Raw genomic sequence first — 21,993 nt, forward strand, 5'->3', positions numbered from 1 at the left:
GAGGTTAATTGATTTTTTCCCTTTTTTTTTTTTTTTTTTTAGTGTAGGCTTGTAGAGCTGTAAATGTTTCTCTCAGGACTGCTTTCAATGTCCCATATATTTTGGATTGTTGTGTTTTCATTTTTATTCATTTCCAGGATGTTTTTAATTTCTTCTTTGATCTCTTTAGTAACCCAGTCATTGTTTAATAGCATGCTATTCATCTTCCAAGTGTTTGAATTTTTTTTGATTGTTTTCATTGTAGTTTATTTCTAATATTATGCCATTGTGGTCTGAGAAGATGCTTGATATAATTTCAATCTTCTTGAATTTGGAGAGACTTTGCCTGTGACCCAGTATGTGGTTTATCTTTGAAAATGTCCCATGCACACTTTACAAGAATGTATATTCCATGGCTTTGGGGTGAAATGTTCTGAAGATGTCAATTAAGTCCATCTGATCGAGTGAGTCATTTAGGATTGCTGTTTCTTTGCTGATTTTTTGTCTAGATGATTTATCCAGTTATGTCAGTGGGGTATTAAAGTCCTCTACTATGATTGTATTGTTGTTGATCTCTCCCTTGATATCTTTGAGGAGTTTTTTGTGTGTATTTGGGTGCTTCTGCATTGGGTGTATATATGTTTACCAGGGTTATATCCTCTTGTTGTATCGATGGCCTTCAGTTTGAGGTCTATTTTCTCAGAAATAGGTACTGCTACCCCAGTTTTTTTCCCCTTTCCTTTTGCCTGGAAGATATTTTTCCATCCCTTCACTTTCAGTCTGTGTGAGTCCCTTGTTCTAAGGTGGGTCTCTTGAGGACAGCATACATATGGGTCATGTTTTCTTATCTATTCAGCCACTTGATGTCTTTGATTGGAGCATTTAGTCCCTTTTCATTTCAAGTTATTATTGATAGACTAGGGGCCCAGTGCATGAATTTGTTCACCTTGAAAAGAACTGTGGACTGTGAGGCTACGATGGGCACAGGGACGGGTCTCAGCCCATCCTCCTCGCACCCATCTAGCCCTCCCACCTTGGCCTCCGGTCCCCTGTCTGCCGGCTGCCCCGCTCCCACTGCCGCTGCTCCCACGTGCTGAGGGTGCTGGCCCCACTTGCACCTGCTGATGGCACAAAGTGATTGGGGCTGGCGCCAGCAGCAGGTGCAAATGGTGGCTGCTGCCCCAATTGCCCCTCAGGAGCAGGCGGAGGTGGAGAAGCCCTCAGAGGCGATCAAGGCTGGCAGCCCCTCTGCTGATGGCACCAAGCGATCAGGTCCAGCACCAGGCACCAAACGGTGGGTGCGAGCAGCGGCTCCAGTGCCAGCAGCGGGTGCGAGCGCTGAGCAGGACCATGGTGCGCAGGAGCAAAGGATTTTCAGTAACCACCAGAGGCTCACCCTGACGACAGTGACCAGCACCCCACCTTGGTCTGGTGCTGCCGCTCACCTGCTCCACCATCCTGCTGTGGCCAACTCCTGTCATGTTTTGCACATGCCCCCTGGTGGTCAGCACATGTCATAGCGACCGGTTGTTTGGTTTTTCCAGTTCCACCATTCAGTCTATTTGCATATTAGCCTTTTATTATATAGGATACTTGTTTGTAGCCATTTTTATTTTTTTGTGCCTGTGTTCCTTCTTCCCTTTTTATTTCTTCTTTTTACACCAGTCCCTTTAGCATTTCTTGCATTGCTGACTTGGTAGTGATAAATTCCCTTAGCCTTTCTTTTTGTCTGTGAAGCTCCTTATTTCCCCTTCAATTTTGAATGATAGCCTTGCTGGATAGAGTATTCTTGGATTCAGTCCTTTGCTTTGCATCACTTTGTAAATTTCCGTCCATTCTTTTCTGGCCTGATGTGTTTCTGTTGAGAAAGCATTTGATAATCTAATGGGAAATCCCTTGTACATAACTTTTTGTCTCTTTCTTGCAGCCTTTATGATTTTCTCTTTGTCTTGAATGTTTGCCATCATAATTATGGTGTGTCTCAGTGTGGGTCTTTTCGGATTCATTTTGTTTGGGACTCTCTGTACTTGTGTGACTTTCTTGCCCACATCAGGGAAGTTTTCTGACATTATTTCTTCCAATAGGTTTTCTAATCCTTGTTCCTCTTCCTGTCATTCTGTCACCCCTATTATTCATAAGTTGCTTCGTTTCATGTTGTTCCAAAGCTCCCTTAGGCTCCCCTCCTATCTTTTAATTTTTTTCTCCAATTGCAGTTCAGTTTGGGTATGTTTTGCTTCATTCTCTTCTAATTCACTACACATGACCACACAGTCCCCTTTTACTCCCTCACTCACACCCTCTCCCTCATTGCTGCCATCTTCCTGCCTCTATAGTTGTAATAGTATTTTATTACTATTATTCTTTTCTCATTAATTTCTACTTTTTAAGTTATTTTTTAATCTTTATTGTTGAAAGTATTACATAGGTCCCCCTTTCCCCCCATTGTCCCCTTCTAGCCTGCCCTTCCCCTTCCCCCACCCTTTACTACCGTATTGTCTGTATCCATGGGTTATGCTTTTTTTCTTTAGTATTTTCTACTTAAAATTAAATTTAATGGGGTGACATTGGTTAATAAAATTATATAGGTTTCAAGTATACATTTGTATGATACATGGTCTGCATGTTGTATTATTTCCTTATGTTATCTTTTCATTTATTTTTTTCTAATGTTTTGAGTTTTACTTTATTTGATTTTTGTGTTGATATTTTTGGGGCTATGAGTTTTCCACTGATCAATGCTATACATTATGATATTCATTGTTTTAGTTATTATTAGTTTTCAGAAATTCTGTAATTTCTATTCCCTATTCACTTAAGAATTGTTCAGTAATATCCTAATGGAAGGTCCTTTTTGATTACATTTTTACAGTCCAATTTTATTGTGTTGTGATCAAGGAGTGTTGTTTGTAACATTGCCACTTTATATAACCTACTGGTTTTCTTTATGTCTTAATATACAACCTAATTATGTGATTTTTTTCCATGTGCACTTGAAAGAAGGTATGTTTTCTATTGTTTGAGTATAGTCCGGGCCTGTCAAAATGTATTTCATATATTCTACTTTATTACATTGTTTCTACTTTATTACATTGTTCGCTTTTTAAAATAATATCATTTATTTTTTTGTCTACTAAACCTGTCTTAAATTGTTTTATATAGGTGATTATGTTACTTGGTATATAGATACTCTTAAATGTGTTATCTTCATTGTGGAATGTGAGTTTTAACATTATAAAGCATCCTTATTTGTCCAGAGAAATGCTGTTTTGGTTTAATATTTTCTTTTGGGGTAGTATCTCCCACTTTCTTAGTAATTCCATTTTTGTGATGAATATTTGTCCATCTTATTTTTAACTTTTTTAATCATTGCATTTAAGGTGTGTCTTTTTAAAATATATTTTTATTATTGATTTCAGAGAGGAAGGGAGAGAGAGAGAGAAATAGAAACATCAATGATGGGAGGGAACCATTGACTGGCTGCCTCTTGCACGCTGGGATCAAGACTGAAGCATGTGCCCTGACTGGGAAATGAATCATGACCTCTGGGTTCATTGGTCAATGCTCAACCACTGAGCAACACCGACTGGGCTAAGGTGGTGTGTCTTTTATATATAACACAATATTCATTGATTCATGAATCAGTTTGAAAATTCTTTTAATATGCAAGTTATGATCATATTGATATGATTCTCAAATGTTAGCATGCGAAGGAATCTACTGGAGGGCTGGTTTATACACATATTGCTGGCCCCACTTTCAAAGTTTTTGATTTAGTAGGCTGAAATGAGGCCTGAGAATTTGCATTGGTAACAAATCTGGTTGTTTAGGTCTTGGGTTCACACTTTTTGAACCATTGATCTATAGTTAGTGTTGCAGAAGGGAAACTTTAGGCTATCCTGATTTTTTTGTTTTGTTAAGTAATGTTTCTTCTGCCTGAATGCATGTAGTAATATTTTTCTTTAATAGTTTATGTCAAAACTTTTATCTCTGATAGTGTTTTTTTGTGGCAAGTGTAATCATTTTAGCATCTCATTTTCTAAGTGGTAAATATTGATATTTTAGACTGTGTGATTGGTTTTGTATATTTAGTTTCTCTTACAAGCTCCTATACCAGATCTTTGCATTTTCTGTTAAAAATATTTAGTAGTAGTATTTTATATTTTGATTTTTAGGCCCTTTAGCAGAAAAATATTATATTAAAGAGGTAATGTGTGGTAAGGTAATTCTTGCTTTTCATTATTGTACTCTTTGCTATATGAAAAAATAATGCTCTTTTGAGATGAATTTAAATTTTATTTTCTAAACCTAAATTAAAAAAATATAAAATCATATATGTAAACTATTTTGGGATTTCTTTTAATATAGATCTATAAAGATGGAAATATTTCTATAAAACTAAGTTGTCTATGCAAGATGTATTAAAACCTTTCTATTAATATTAAAATATTGTTATTTTGGATTATAGATTTGTTTAAATAATTTGTACATTTTTGTGATTGAAAATTGCAAGACTTGAATGAAATGTTTTATCACACATTGTGAAGAATTTTATTTTAAAATGTTTAATTACAATTTTATTTTCCAGATTTTGGAATCTCTTTTTAAGGTATGTTCAAAATATTGCAGTTTAAGTTTACTAAAATTAAATACAGAAATACATGTAAATGAAGTTTCTAAGGTTTGAAGTAGTAAAATTCTTTAACTTGCTGATATATATATTTAAAAATTTTATATTACAATTGTATGTTACACTAGCCCTATTCTAAGTCCTAGGATAAATGATGTTTGGTTCATTACTAATTTTTGATATATGAAAATTCCCTCTCTCTCTCTCTCGCTCTCTCTCTCTCTCTCTCTCACACACACACACATGCATGCATACACACATACCCATTTATTCCACTTCAAAATTTTAACTTGTTAATAATTATTTCTTTTCTGGTCCTTTTTTTTTTTAAAGTGGTTTCAGCGACAGGTCAATCAAATGGAAGAGGTAAGTAAAACATTTCTTAATTTTTAATTAAATTAATATTTTATCTCATCTATAAACAAATTTGGAGTATAAGTTAAAATTTTTTGAGTAACCATTGGTTAATATTGATTTACATAGAGAAAGAATGAATGGATAGATAAAAGTGTCTCAGGGATTTATACACTACATTCCTGTATGTATCTGCTATACTCTGAGTTTGGTACATTCTTTCACCTAAAATTGAACAATAGAAATTTAATTATTATTCTTTCCCTAATTTACATAAAATAATAAGTGACAAGAGAAAACTTATCAACTTAAAATTATCCTCTATTTAAATAATCATGCATAATATATATGCTTACTATTAAATCATATATTCATATTTTTAAAAATGTAATGTTATTTTAATGACTTTTTTGTACTTCTTGATTTTCAGGTGCTTTAGTACCAGTTTGAAAACTACTGGTGTCTGTTTTAGGGGTTTTAAATTCTGTTTTGGAAAAGACTTTATGTTATCTGTTTATATAGCAAAATGATTTCTAGAATAGCTTTAGTGATTCATGGAATTATTTTAGTTCTCCCTTGGATACGTTTGTGGCTCAGCCCAATTAAACACTCTTGAAGCCCAGACACTTTAAGTTAAAAAGATTTATTTATTTGGGCTATAAATTAAAGATTAAAGTTAGAAATGGAATCCTAGCAGCTTTTTATTATTTTACCTTTGGCCCCAGAGTAAACTTTTATGGTCTTGCATTCTTTGCTTCAGATATGGCTGACACTGGAAGAATATTGGTAGTTGTTCTTTGATTATGGTAGATTGGTCATCATCTTTCCAGAGAAGTAGGATTGGGGTGAAGTTCACTATTTCCCCCCACCCTCTTATAAGATTGGTATTTCTTTGCAGTTTGGGTAGTGCAGCTTACCTTTTGCCTTCTTATTTTTGTATCAACCTCTTTTTATTCTATTTTTTTATGCAGTTGTCTCACTCTCTTATTTATACACTTAGTTGTGTCAATGTGTGAGACCCATCCAAAACTCTGGTTTCTCAGTTCCTTGACCGTCTTATCTCTGAAGATCTGTGTCCTTTATTTCTGGCTCCACTTCCAGTCACACTCTAGACCTTACCATTTATCAAATTGTTTTACTTTAAACATTACTAATTCAGGTAACTCATTCTTAAACTAGAAATATCTATCTTTCCAATTATTATTTTAAATACTGTTCTGGCCACTTTTGAAGTCAAGACCACTAGTTCATTTATTCCTCTATCTCCTTGCAGTCTTTTTTTACTCATCTTTCTTCACTTTGGAGACTATGTACTCCATCACAGTGAATTTCTTAATTTCCTAATCTCTTTTACCTCTTTCTTTCTTTTGTTCTTGTTGCACTTGTCTAACAAAACAACCCTGAATAAATGTCATTATTCACTCTTTGGGTTTAGCTGTGAAACACTGCTGAAAAAAGTGACATAATAGGTCAGACGCAAAAACTACCTGGAAATTCTATCGCATCTGAAATTGATTTCAACCTTTTTCAGACATCATCTCAAACTCACCCACTTTGTCCCATTTTCATCTTCACTGTCACCCAAGTGCTTGAAATGCTTGAAATACAAGCCACTGGTTAGAATTCCTGCTACCAGTGCGCGCGCGCGCGCGCGCGCGCACACACACACACACACACACACACACACACACACTTATTTACATGCATACTCATTCTATGTTCCTTTCCTCCTGTTAATTAGAGTTTATTGTTCCTTCTCCTACATAAAATTCATTCTTATACTTCTGTTTGGTCTCATCTCGACTTCTCACGAAATTTGATTAATCATTCTCTCTTGTATATTAAACTTTTGTCATTCAAACTGTGTCTTTCCTTTCAGTTTTTAAATATGCTCATGTCTTTCTAATTTAATGCCACATTCCCCTTCAGTTATAGGTCTATCTCTCATTAGCCCTTCATAACCAATTTTAAAAATTATTTTGGAGATTTGGGAGAGTGACGTCAGAGCAATGGTGGCATGAGAGATAGCCTTGTTCTCTCCCCTTGAAGCTTCAACAATTTGAATGGTTATAAATCAACAAAGGATTCCCTGCCCAATGCACAATGTCTGAGATATCTGTGCATTGAAACACAAAAAAGTGGGCAAGTAGCTCTACCTCATGGAGCATTATCCTGGTCCGGGCACATACCCAGGGTGCAGGTTCAATCCCTGATGGTGGTTTGTGTGGGAGGCAACTAATCAATGTTTCTCTTACACACTGATATTTCTCTCTTCCTCTCTCCATCTTTCTAAAAAAATCAATAAAAAAGCATATCCTTGGGTGAATAGTTAAAAAAAAGAAATAAAGGTGAGCAAGTGGGAGCCAATGGGGGAGGCAAGATGGGAGAAGAGCTCAAAGGAGCTACGGACACTGACCAGCAGCCTGGAGCTCACTGCATGGCTCAGCCCAGAGAGTGGAGGAGTCAGGTTATGGCTGGCACTCCCTTCAGCCAGGAGGAGCACTTAGTGAGTATTTCTGCAGGAGTGGGCAGTAGGAGCTGTGGCTGAGCCCAGTGACCTGGGCAGGGACAAAGCACAGAAGTGTGGTCATGGTTTTCTGGAAGTCAGCATTCCAGACAGAGAAACAAAGCCATGGAGCCTGCCCACCTTCCCTTAACCTCCCAGAGCTTGTCTTCCCTCCCACTTTGTGTTGGGTTCCAGAGCACATTATCTGCAAACCCAAGAACTGGGTCTACAGAAACACCTTTTGCCCTGAGCAAAGAGGGCACTCTGCAGCTAGTCCCAGGATCAAGTGGAGGCATCAGGGGACATTGTGGAGATATGCTGATTACCATTGCTAGTAGGGCAAAGCAACAAAGGAGGTGGCTGGGTTCCCCCAGTTCACTCCACCCCCATACATTGGCAGCTGCTCTGCTGTCAGTGTCTGGCTGGGGAGGACAGCACTGGGATTTTATGGATTTGGAATCCATTGCCTACTACATGCCCCTGTGGGTGACCAGATCACAGGGAAGGCACCCACTTTCCCAGGGAACACAGGCCATTTACCACCACCCTACAGAGATCTGAAAAGCCCGAGAAGTGCAAGAGAGTTGAAAAATGTGTGATTCAGTGTCATCCACCAGAAAACAATTGAATGACTACCTCTTATCAATCTACTAGAGAAGTGCCACTCATACATAGATGCCTAAAAGAGAAGGATCACATCAAATACCATGTAGAACCAAGATAACGAGGCAGCTCAGGCAGAAAATGAAAATTCTTCAGAAGATAAACTTAAAAACATGGAAATACATTATTTAAAATAGTGGTTGCCAGCCGATGGTCCGTGAGGTCTGAAAAGTTGGCGACTGCTGGTTTAAGGAAACCTTTGGAGCAGCGGTCGCCAATTGGTGGTGTGCAGACCATTGGTGGTCTGTGAGGTCCGAAAGGTTGGCAACCACTGATTTAAATGACAGAGAATTCAAGATTGCAGTTCTGAAAAAAACTCAACAGGATGTAAGAAAATACAGGCAGTTTAATGAACTCAGAAACCAAATCAACAAGCAAAACAAGTACTTCACTAAAAAGATTGAAACTTAAAAAAAGAAGCAAACAGAAATTCTGGAGAAGAATTCAATAAAAGAGATCAAGAATGAATTAGTAATTCCACATGTGAGTGAAATCATATGGTACTTGTCTTTCTCAGACTGGCTTTTTTCACTTAACATATGCTCTTCTGCTCCATCCATGCTTGCAATGGGTAATATTTCCTTTTTTATAGCGAAGTAGTATTTTACTGTACCACAGCTTTTTTATGCACTCATTCACTGATGCATACTTGGGCTGCTTCCAAATCGTGACTATTGTAAATAATGCTGCAATAAACATAGGGGTGCATATATTCTTTCAAATTAGTGTTTTAGGTTTCTTTGGATATATTCCCAGAAGTGAAATTTCTGGGTCATAAGGCAACAGTTCTGTTTTTAGTTTTTTGAGGTAACTCCATACTGCTTTCCACAGTGGCCGGACCAATCTACATTCCCACCATTGCACAGGGATTCCCTTTTCTCCACATCCTCACCAACAACTTGTTGTTCATTGATTTATTGATGATTGCCATTCTGACAAAAATAAACTAACACACAAAATAGAAACAGACTAATAGAGAACAGACTGCCATCTTTCAAGTGGGACGGGAATTACAGGGATGAGTGAAAAAGATGAAGGGACTAAGAAAAAAAACCCTTATAGACACAATCAACAGTATTGTGATTATCAGAGGGAAAAGTGGGTCAGGGGAAATGGGAGAAGGTTTAAAAGGGATAAATGGTGATGGAAGAAGACTTGACCTGCGGTGGTAAACAACACAATGTAATACACAGATGTATTATACCTGAAACCTCTGAACTTTATTAACCAATGTCACCTCAATAAATTCAATAACAAATAAAATAAATTAACTAGAAAGCATAGGAAATAGAGTGGACCAGATGGAGAAAAGGGTTAGGGTATCAAAGATAGAAACCTAGAAATGATGCAGAAGAAAAAAGAGAGACTTGAGCATAAAAAATGAACTCTAAGAACTATCTGACTCCATCAGAGAATTGTAAGAGTAACAGGCAGGCTTATTTCACTTAGCATAATGCTCTCGAGTTCCATCCATGCAGTTTCAAATGGTAAGAATTCCTTCTTTTTTACCGCATTGTGTAGATGTAGGGGAGGGTGGGAGTAAGGGGGAGAGATCAACCAAAGGACGTGTATGCATGAGTATAAGCTTAGCCAATAGACACAGACACTGGGGGTGGGGGGGGGGAGAGGTGAGGACATGATCAACAGTGAGGAATTTAACAACCATAAAAAATTTTCCCCAAAATAAAAGTCTAGGACCAGATGGCTTCATCAGTGAATTTTACCAAACATTCAAAGAAGATTTTATACCTATCCTCAAAATCTTCCAAAAAATTGAAGAAGAGGCAATACTCCCTACAACACTTCTTACCACATTTTATGAGGCCAACATAAGCCTGATACCAAAACATGGCAAAGTTAATACAAAAACAGAAAACTACAGACCAGTATCTGATGATTACTGATGTAAAATTCCTACACAAAATGCTAACAAATTGAATATAACAATACATTAAAAACAATACATCACACTAGGGTGGGATTTATTTCAAAGGCACAAGGATGATTCAACAAACATAATCAATGTAATATACCACATTAACAAAACAGGATAAAAATAATATAAATATAATCTTTATAATCTTTATCTCTGCATCAATAGATGCAGAGAAATAATTTGATAAGATACAACATCAATTTATGATTAAAATACTCAATAAAATGGGCACAGAAGGGAAATACCGCAACATAATAAAGGCAATATATGACAAACAAACTAATATAATGGTGAAACCTGAATGCTCTTCCTCTAAAATCAGGAAACATACAAAAATGCCCACTCTCACCACTCTCATTCAACACTAGAGACCTGGTGCATGGATTCGTGCACCAGTGGTGTCCCTCAGCCTAGCCTGCAGGGATTGGGCTGAAACCGGCTCTCCAACATTCCCTGAGGGGTCCCAGATTGTGAGAGGGTGCAGGCCAGGCCAAGGGACCCCATTGGTGCATGAATTTGTGCACTGAGCCTCTAGTATGCATCTAAGATCTTTGGTTAATCTCTTCCCGCCCTCCCCCCTCCTCCCTTCTCTCTGAGACTCATCAGTCTGTTCCATGTTTCCATGCCTGTGGTTTCTGCTCCTACATTGAGTGTCTGCCCCCTGGTGGTCAGTGCGCATCATAGCTACTGGCCGGTTGGCCAGTCTACCAGTTGCTTAGGCTTTTATATATATAGATAGTACTGAAAGTCCTAGCCAGAGCAATCAGGCAAGAGAAAGAAAAGGCATTCAAATTGGGAATAAAAAATATGATTCTTTATATAGAAAATGCTAAAGACTCCACCAAAACTATTAGAAACAATAAACAAATAGAATAAAGTTGCAGGATACAAAATCAATGTACAGAAATCCACTGCATTCCAATATACTAACAAATTTCACAAAAAATTAATGAAAAAGAACAATTTCTTTTGCAATTGGAACAAAAAGAATAAAATACCCAGGAATAACTGTAACAAGGATGTGAAGGACCTACATACTGAAAACTGCAAAGTATTGTTAAAAGCGATTGAAAAAGACACAATGAAATGGAAAGATATTCCATGTTCATGGATTGGAAGAATCAAAATAGCTAAAATGTCCATATTTTCCAAAGCAATATACAGATTTAATGCAATCCCCACAAAAATCGTCAGATATATATGGAACCACAAAAGACCCTGAATGGCAAAAGCAATCCTGATAAAAAGCTAGAGGTATCACACTATCTGACTTCAAATTATATTGCAGAGCAGTGATAAAACAGCATCCAATTATATCATAAAGCAACAATAATAAAAACAGACACACAGACTAATGGAATGGAATTGGATGCCCAGAAATAAAACCACATGTATATGGGCAAATTATTTTTGACAAAGGAGCAAAAAAACTTCCAATGGAGAAAAGAAAGCCTCTTCAATAAATGGTACTGGGAATATTGGAAAGCCACATGCAAAAGAATGAAACTAGATTACAATTTATCCACATGTACAAAAATTTATTCAAAATGGATCAAAGACTTAAATATAAGATCTGAAACAATAAATTACATAGAAGAAAACATAGGTACTAAACTGTGGACCTTGTTCTTGAAGAAGAGTTTATGAATTTTACTTTAAAGGCAAGGGAAGTAAAAGCAAAAATAAATAAATGGGACTGTATCAGCTAAAAAGTTTCTGCACAGAAAACGAAACTGCCAGCAAAATAAAAAGGCAACCAACCACGTGGGTGAAGATATTTGCAAACAACAACTCCAACAAGGGGTTAATATCTAAAAAATATAAAAAGAACTCATACATCTCAACACCAAACAGACAAACCAATTTAAAAAGTGGTCAGAGTACCTGAACATACACTATCATGAGAAGATATTCAAGTAGCCAACAGATATATGAAAAGATGCTCAACTTCACTAGCCATTAGGGAAATGCAAATCAAAACTGCAATAAGATACCACTTCACACTTGTTAGAATGGTTATTATTAACAAGACAATAACAAGTGTTGAAGAGGTTGTGGAGAAAAAAACCCTCATTCACAACTGGTGGGAATGTAAACTGGTACAACCATTATGGAAAACAGTATGGAAGTTCTTCAAGAAATTAAGAATGGAATTAGCATATGAACCAATTTCTCTTCTGGGTATCTACACAAAAAATTTGAAAACATGTATTTGCAAAAAAAAAAAAATGTACTCCTGCATTCATTGCACAGTGGTTAAGACATAGAAGCAACAAAAATGTCCTTGGATAGATGATTGAGTTAAAAAATGTGGTACATAAGAGCTGAGTTTTTGAAAAGATAAACAAAATTGATGAACCTCTAGCAAGACTCCTCAAAAATCAGAGAGAGGATCCAAATAAACAAAGTCAGATAGGAAAGAGGTGAACTAACAACAGACACACAGAAATACAAAGTATCATAAAAAAATATAATGAATGACTATATTCCAACAAACTGGACAACCTAGATGAAATGGACATATTCCTAGAAAAATACAATCTTCCAAAACTCAGTCAGAAAACCTGAATAGGCTGATAACTACTGATGAAATTGAAGCAGTAATAAATTTCCAGCAAACAAAACTCCTGGTTTGGATGGCTTCACAGGGGAGTTTTACCAAACATTCAAAGAAGAACTAACACCTATCCTCCTCAAACTATTCCAAAAAAATTCAAGAGGAAGAAACACTTCCAAATACTCTTTATGAGGCCAGCATTATCCTAATTCCAAAACCAAGTAAAGACACTAAAAAGAGAATTACAGGCCAATATCCCTGAGGAACATAGATGCTAAAATCCTCAACAAAATATTAGCAAATCAGATCCAACAATACATTAAAAAGATCACACACCACAACCAAGTGGGATTTATCCCAGGGTTGTAAGGCTGGTACAATATTAGCAAATCAATAAATTGGATCACTGAGAAGAGGATTACAAAATGGCAGTGAAGTAAGTGGATGCTGCACTGACATGCTCCCAGAATGAAACTGGAGTTGCAACTAAAATACATCCTGAATAATTGACTAAGACCAGCTGGAGAGGACCCTGATAACAAAGGACAGAAATTAGGGGCCAACATAGAAACTAGTTGGAAGTGCTGAGGTGCAAAAGGGCTGGTTGGGCTTCCACAGAGAGAAGCTTAGGTTCTGCAGGGACATCTCAGCTGTTTTCCACTGAGAACTCTGCTGTTTAAACCCCAAGCTGGGCTCCCCAGCCCACAGCAACAGAATTGAGAATGGTGTCCTCATAGCATCTGGGTGTGAAAAGCAGCAGGGTTGCTGTCTTCCAGGAAGAGATGGCTGGAAATCCAGGCATACTCTTAAAGAGCCAATGCACAAAATTTTGTGTGCAGTCACTGACTTTGGGCTCTGGCAGAAGGAGGGTAGGGTGGACTTGAGCTGAGTGAGCAAAAGCCAGTTTTGGGAGTTCTGGAATTGGACCTCGGAAGGCAGAAACCCTGGTTTCCTGTGCTGAGTCATTCATTGATGCTGTGGAGGACATCTTTCTCTGGTGGATCTTTGCTATCCAGGCAGTTTTTACCCCACCCTACTGGAAAACCCGCTTGCCCTACCCTATGCAGTTTTTGAGGCCCATTAAGAGACTGAGAATAACAATTAGCATGGAAGCATAAGCAGTTGCCCCACCCTGTTGGAGAACCTTTCTCCTCAGGCTATGGTTGATAGCCTGAGGCTAATCAAGACTGAATATCAGACGAGATTGGGCACTTTCAGGGTGGTATGGCCTAGAGAAGCATCAAACAGACTGTCAAACTACAGCGGAAAGGCTGGGGAGGGTTGGGGGGGAGGTAAGAGATCAACCGAAGGACTTGTATGCATGCATATAAGCATAACCAATGAAAGCAAGACACTGGGGGGAGGGGACAGGGCATGTGCTGGGGGGAAGGAGAGGCTGGGGGAAGGTCAATTGGAAAAAAAAGGAGACATATGTACTACTATTTGTAATACTTTAAACAATAATAATAATAATAATAATAATAATAATGACTGAATATCAGAATGCAGGCAGAGGAGGCACAGAGAGTCCCAAGCAAGAAGAAACCAAATAGACTCACACTCAGACACATCATAATTAAAATGACAAAAGTTAAAGACAAAACATCTTAAAGGCAGCACGAGGAAAGCAATTTGGTACCTACAAAGGAGCTCCCATAAGGCTGTCAACCAATTTCTCATCAGAAACTCTACAGACCAGAAGAGAATGGCATGAAATATTCAACATAATGAAAAGCAAGGATCTGAAAGCAAGATTACTATATCCAACTATCATTCAAAATAGATGGTGAAATAAAGAGCTTCCCAGACAAAAAAGACCAAAATAGTTTATTACCACCAAACCAGCACTGAAAGAAATGCTAAAGGGACTGTTGTAAGAAGAAGAAATAGAGGGAAAGAGAAGATCACAGGCATAAAGAATAAGAATGGCAACAAATAAGTACCTATCCTATATAATAAAAGGCTAATATGCAATTTGACCCAACGGCAGAATTACCAGTCACTATGACATGCACTGACCAGCAGGGGGCAGATGCTCAACGCAGGAGCTGCTCTGTAGTGGTCAGTGCACTCCCACAGGGGGAGTGCCACTCAGCCAGAAGCTGGGCTTATGGCTGGCGAGTGCAGCGGCAGTGGTGGGAGCCTCTCCTGCCTCCATGGCAGTGCTAAGGATGTCTGACTACTGGCTTAGGCCCACTCCCTGCAGTGGACGTAAGCCAGCAGTTGGACATCCTCCAAGGGCTCCTGGACTGTGAGAGGGTGCAGGCCAGGCTGAGGCCCCCCTCCCTCCTGAGTGCACAAATGTTGTGCACCCGGACTCTAGTCAATAATAACCTTACATTTAAATGGATTAAGTGCTCCAGTCAAAAGACATAGGGTAGCTGAATGGATAAGAAAACATGACCCATATATATGCTGTCTACAAGTCACCCACCTCAGAACAAAGACTCACACAAGATGAGAGTGAAGGGATAGACAAAAATTTCAATACAAATGGAAATAAAAAAAGGGGTACAATATTCATATCTGACAAAATAGATGTCAAAATGAAGGCCATCACAAGAGATGATAAAGGTCACTATAAATATTAAAGGAATCTTTCCAACAGGAGGATATAACCCTGGTAAATATATGCACCCAATATAAAAGTACCAAAACATATGAAAAATTTCTGGAGGATGTTAAGGGAGAGTTCAACATCAATATAATCATAGTTGGGGACTTTAACTCCCTACTTACTACACTAGATAGATCTTCCAGACAAAAAATTAACAAGAAAACAACTCTAAATGAAACACTGTATCAGATGGATTTAATATGGACATTTATAGAAATTTCACTCAAAGCTGCAGAATATACATTTTTCTAAATTGCACATGGGTTATTCTCAAAGATAGACAACATGTTAGGACACAAAACCAGTCTCTACAAATTCAAGTAGTTTGAAATAATATATAGCATCTTCTCAGGTCATAATGGAATAAACTTAGAAATCATTTACAGTAAAAACACTCAAAGACATTTAAACACATGGAGGCTAAATAGCATGTTATTAAAAAATGAATGAGTTACCAATGAGAACAAGAAAGAAAAAGTTCTTGGATTGGAGGGATCAAAATACCAGATATCAAGCTATATTACCAAGCCACGGTTCTCAAAACTGCCACTGGTACTGGCTCAAGAACAGACATATAGATCAATGGAACAGAACAGAGAACCCAGAAATCAACCCAAGACATTATGCTCAATTAATAGTTGACAAAGGAGACAAGAGCATACAATGGAGTCAAAACAGTCTCTTCAATAAATAATGGTGCTGAATTTAAACAGATACATGCAAAAAAGTGAAACTATATCACCAACTTTCACCATACACAAACTCAAAATGGCTAAAGGACTTGTATGTAAGATGGGAAACTATAAAAATCCTGCAAGACTCCATAGGCAACAAAGTAGCAGACATGTGTCACAGCAATATCTTTTTAAAAAATATTTTATTGATTTTTTTACAAAGGGGACAAAGGAAGAGGAGGCAGAGAAATCCATGAAAGGAAGGGAGAGGGATAGAGAGAAACATCGATCAGCTGCCTCCTGCACACCCCCGACTGGGGATGTGCCCACAACCAAGGTAAATGCCCTTGACCAGAATCGAACCTGGGACCCTTCAGTCTGCAGGCTGACGCTCTATCCACTGAGCCAAACCAGTTAGGGCCCACAGCAATATCTTTACAGACACAGCTCCTAGGGCAATGGAGACTAAGGAGAAAATAAACAAATGGAACTACATAAAAAAAAGCTTCTGCACAGCAAAAGAAACAATCAACAAAACAATAAGAAAGCCCACTGCATGGGAGAACATATATGCCAATGATATTTCTGATAAGGGCTTAATCTCCAAAATTTACAGAGAACTCATACAATTTAACAAAAGGAAGATAAACGATCCAATAAAAAAAATGGTCAAAGGATTTAAATAGACACTTTTTGAAAGAGGACATACAGAAGGCCAAAAGACATATGAAAACATGCTAAAAGTCACTAATCATCCACGAGATGAAAATCAAAACAACAATGAGATACCATCTCACACCTGTCAGAATGGCTATCATCAACAAATCAACAAATGACAAGTGCTGGCAAGGATGTGGAGAAAAAGGAACTCTCCTGCACTGCTGGTGGGAATGCAGACTGGTGCAGCCACTGTGGAAGACAGTATGGAGTTGCCTCAAAAAGCTAAAAATGGAACTCCCATTTGACCCAGTAATCCCACTTCTAGGAATATATCCCAAGAAGCCAGAAACACCAATCAGAAAGGATATATGCACTCCTATGTTCATAGCAGCACAATTTACCATAGCTAAGATTTGGAAACAGCCTAAGTGCCCATTAGCATATTAGTGGATTAAAAAACGGTGGTACATCTACACAATGGAATACTATGCTGCTATAAAAAGAAGGAACTTTCAACATTTGCAACAACATGGATGGAACTGGAGAACATTATGCTAAGCGAAATAAGCCAGTCGGCGAAAGATAAATATCACATGATCTCACTCATATGTGGGATATAATGATCAACATAATTTGATGAACAAAATTAGATGGATCTAGAGACAAATGGGAGGGGTGGGGGAGGGTTTGAGAGCAGGGGTGGGGGATTAATTGGGGAAAAAGGAGACATATGTAAAACTGTAGACAATAAAAAATAATAAGAAGAAAAGGAATAAAAGTCACAGTATGGCAATATATGTAACACTAAAAAAAAAAGTTCTTGGAAACAAATGAAAGTGAATGCACAACAACCCCAAATCTTTCTGAGATAGCAAAAGCAGTCCTAAGAGGGAAGTTGGTAGCATTACAGGCCTACCTCAAAAAAAAAAAACAGAAAAAAACAAACCCAAGAAAAATTAATCTGGAAAGATAAACAATTTTATTAGAAAGAGAACAACAAGAAAAACCCCAGATTAAGTGGAAGGACAGAAATAAAGAGTAGAGCAGAAATAAATGACATAGTGACTAAAAAAAATACAAAAGATCAATGAAACCAAAAGATGGTTCTTTGGAAAGATAAACAAGATTGATGAACCTTTAGCCAGACTCATCAAGAAACAAAGAGAGAGGGCCCAAACAATTAAAATCAGAACTGAAAATGGTGATGTAACAACTGACAACACAAAAATACAAAGGATTGTAAGAAAATACTTTGGGCAACTATATTCCAACAAGCTGGATAACTTGGATGTAATAGACAAATTCCTAGAAAAATACAATCTTCCAAAACGAAATCAGGAAGAATCAGAAAACTTGAATAGGTCAATAATAACTGAGGAAATTGATGCAGTAATAATAAAAAAAAACTTCCAGCAAACAAAAGCCCTGGCTTTACAGGGGAGTTGTACCACACATTCAAAAAGAACTAGCACCTATCCTCCTCAAACTATTTCAAAAAATCCAAGAGGAAAGAATTCTAAACGATTTCTAGGAGTCCAGTATTATCCTAATTCCAAAACCAGATAAAGATACTACAAAGAGAATACAGGCCAATATCCCTCATGAACATAGATGCTAAAATCTTCAAAAAAATGAGCAAATCAGATCCAACAATACATTAAAAAGATCATACATTACAACCAAGTGGGATTTATTCCAGGGATGCAAGGCTGGTACAATATTCACAAATCAGTAAACGTGATATATCGTATAAATAAATTGTAAGACAAAAATCACATATCAATAAGATGCAGAAAAAGCATTCGACAAAACCCAACATCCATTTTTTATAAAAGCTTTCAGCAAAGTGGGAATAGAAAGATCATACCTCAACATAATAAAAGCCATATATGACAAACCTACAGCCAACATCATACTCATTGGGCAAAAACTAAAACCATTTCCCCTAAGAACAGGAAGAAGACAGAGATGTCCACTTTCAGCCCTGTTATTCAACATATTACTGGAAGTCTTAGCCATAGTGATGAGACAAGAAGAAAAAATAAAAGGCATACAAATTAGAAAGGAAGTAAAATTTATTATTCGCAGATGACATGATACTGTACATAGAAGTCCCTAAGGATTCCGTAAAAACTAAATATTTAATAAATGAATTTGGCAATGTATCAGGATACAAAATTAACACCTAGAAATCTATGGCATTTTTATGCAGCAAAAATGAACTTTAAGTCATAAAGAAACTAAAAAAAAAATCTCATTTCCCATAGCAATAAAAAATTAAGGTACTTATGAATAAATTTAACCCTGGAGGTAAAAGACTTGTACTCAGTAAACTACAGAACATTGAAAAAAAAAAGAGAAGATATAAACAAGTGGAAGAATATACCTTGTTCAAGGATTTGTAGAATCAACATCAGTAAAATGTCCATACTACCCAAAGCAATCTATAGATTCAATGCAATTCCTATTAAAATACCAACAGAATATTTCACAGATCTAGAACAAGCACTTCAAAATTTATATGGGACCAAATAAAAAGGTCACTATTCAAAACAGCCTGGTACTGGTAGAAGAACAGGCATATAGATCAATGGAACAGAACAGAGACCTCAGAAATTAACCTAAGCCGTTATGCTCAATTAATATTTGACAAAGTAGGAAAGAGTACACAACAGAGTTAATGCAGTCTCTTCAATAAATGGTGTTGGGGAAATTGGACAGATACATGCAAAAAAATGAAATAGACTCCCAACTTACACCATACACAAGAATAAACTAAAAATGGATAAAAGACTTAAATGTAAGTTGTAAAACCATAAAAATCTTAGAAGAAACCATAGGCAGCAAAATCTCAGACATCACATCAATATATTTACTGATACATTTCCTAGGGGAAAGGAAACTAAGGAGAAAATAAACAAATGAGACTACATCAAAATAAAAAGCTTCTGCACAGAAAAGAAATCATCAACAAAATGAAAAGGGAGCCCACTGTCTGGGAGAACGTATTTTGCAATGATATATCTGATAAATGGTTAATATCCAAAATATATAAGGAACTCATACAACTTAACAAAAGGAAGACAATCCAGTTTAAAAATGGACAAAGGACCTAAATAGACATTTCCCCAAAGTAGACATAAAGAAGGCCAAGAGACATTTGAAAAAATGCTCAAATTGACTGATCTTCTGAGAGATGCAAATTAAAATGACAATGAGCTACCACCTCACACCTGTCAATGCATATCAACAAATCAAAAACATGAGCTGGTGAGGATGTGTAAAAAAGGGAACCCTGGTACACTGTTGGTGGGAAAGCGGACTGATGCAGCCACTGTGGAAAACAGTATGGACTTTCCTCTTGGGCCCTTCCCCCAATCCCCTGGGGTGCCAGCAGCATCAGGGGAGTGTCGTGGGGTGCCAGAAGCATCTGCGCAGTGTGTGAGGCGTCATGGGGTGGCGGACATGGCCATGATGGCAGGCTAGGCCTAGGGGACCCTACACATGTATGATTTAATCGTGTGCTGTGCCTCTAGTCTATATATATATAAAAGCCAAATGACTGGAATGCTGGAACAACCAGAATGACCAGAATGACCAGTTGCTTTGATGTGCATTGAGGCCCCAATTGGCCCCCAAACCTATCGGGGGCGGTGCTGGCTGGCTGACCTCCTGCAGTACCCCCTGCTGGTCAACCTTCGTGGCCCCTCCCCCTGGCAGGCCCCTTCCCCAATTGCCCCCCACCCCAATTGGGGGAGTAGCCAGCCAGCCAACTGCCCATAGCCCCTCCCCCTGGCCAGCCCAGCCCTGATTGGCCTCAATTGGGGCAGGCCGGCTGGACCCCACCCATGCATGAATTCGTGCACCAGGCCTCTAGTTATACATAATTCTCTTTGTATGTTGCTAATTCAATAGGCAATTTTATTTACATTGGCTATAGTTAATATTATTGATTACTTCCTTATTTGTAGAAAACTATTTCTTTGGGTTTTGTGAATTATACTTTCCAGGCTTTTATTTTATTTTATTTTATTTTATTTTTTACCTCTTTGGTGGTCTCCTTTTTTAGAGTTACCTTTATCTAACCATTAAATACTGGAGTGCCTCAAGATTTCATCCTGTCTTCCTTTTTTAAATTTTTTTGTTTCAAACTTTCCCCCTTAGACAATCATCCCATTTTTTTCCACTCAAGTATTATCAATTATTATCTTTTATCAAGTATTATCAATTATTATCTTTATGATAATAATTTAGAAATATACACCTCTTGCTATGAACTCCAGACATGTGTCTAATTAACCTACTAAATTATTCTACCTTAAGCCCAATAGATCAAAATAAAATTTCCCCCTACTAAACTCATCCCTCTTCCAGTGTTCCCTGTCCTAGTGAGTGGTAGTAATACTATCCAACTGGGTAAATCTGTATCTTTTTAATTTTATGTCCTAAATAGCTGTCAAATGTGTCAACTTTACTCTGTATCTAATGGTTACATCTTTGTGCCAATATCCATCATCTATAGTATGCTTAAAATCCTGAGTTATGAATTCATACTCACTGGGAGGAATTTCAGTATACAATTAAACTTCTGATTTTGAATTCCAACTTTTTCAGTGTTTCAACCCACAATTACTTGATATTTTCTTAATTAAGTGTATATGATCACATTCTCTAAGTATTTGTATTATCTTGAGCCTTTCAATGAATATTTCTTAAAGTATAATTGATGGACCATGTTTAAATATCACCTAAGATACCTATTACAAATGCACATTTCAGAGCTCCAAATCAGACTTACTGAATTAGTTTTGTTGTTGTGTGTTGGTTAGGTTATCTTCTCCTTTAATAGGCTCTCATAGAGGATTATGATGCATGTTAACATTTGAGGATCTTGGAATAATTTTGTTAATATTGCTGACACATTTTATTGTTAGTACATGCTGGTGTGGTTAATGCAGTGGTCTTGTTGCATTAACAGAGATGCATGTTGAAGCCTTCAGAGTGTATGGTGAGCTGTGCTGGAGAAATGTATAAGCATGTAGCCTATATGCTTCAGAGTTGTGCTCAAACCTGTCCCCTCCAGATCTCTTTGATGAAGTCTAATAGCTGACAGTCCCACTGTCTTGTCCATATTTCCTTAGTTTTGTGACATCATCTCTTCTACCAGAAAAGACTTATGTTTAAATTTAATCCCTATTGGGAAATATAATGTATCAATTAGGGTCAAATCAACAGTAATCTGAAGAGGGAAGTTTAGCCCAGAAAATTATTAAAACAGAAGAATACCTGCAAGAAAAGGTAAAAAAAAAAAAAAAAACAAAACCTCTAGAGAATACAGGGATAGAAGATATAGAGAACAGCCTCTACCTCTAGGATTGAAGCATATCACTCAAGGAAAGAACAACTCTGAGTACCCATAC

At 37.3% G+C, this 21,993-nt stretch overlaps 1 protein-coding gene across 1 annotated transcript in view; it reads left to right on the forward strand.

The window, feature by feature from the left end:
• CCDC7 (coiled-coil domain containing 7) overlaps positions 1-21,993 on the forward strand; it is a 170,974-nt gene that overhangs the window by 54,927 nt on the left and 94,054 nt on the right. The window contains exons 4-5 of the mRNA XM_005885883.2: positions 4,565-4,585; positions 4,940-4,972. Of these exons, the coding sequence (XP_005885945.1) occupies positions 4,565-4,585; positions 4,940-4,972 (54 nt within the window). The remainder of the gene's footprint in view (positions 1-4,564; positions 4,586-4,939; positions 4,973-21,993) is intronic.

This window comes from Myotis brandtii, unplaced genomic scaffold (assembly GCF_000412655.1).
Source record: "Myotis brandtii unplaced genomic scaffold, ASM41265v1 scaffold933, whole genome shotgun sequence".
Classification (NCBI taxonomy): domain Eukaryota; kingdom Metazoa; phylum Chordata; class Mammalia; order Chiroptera; family Vespertilionidae; genus Myotis; species Myotis brandtii.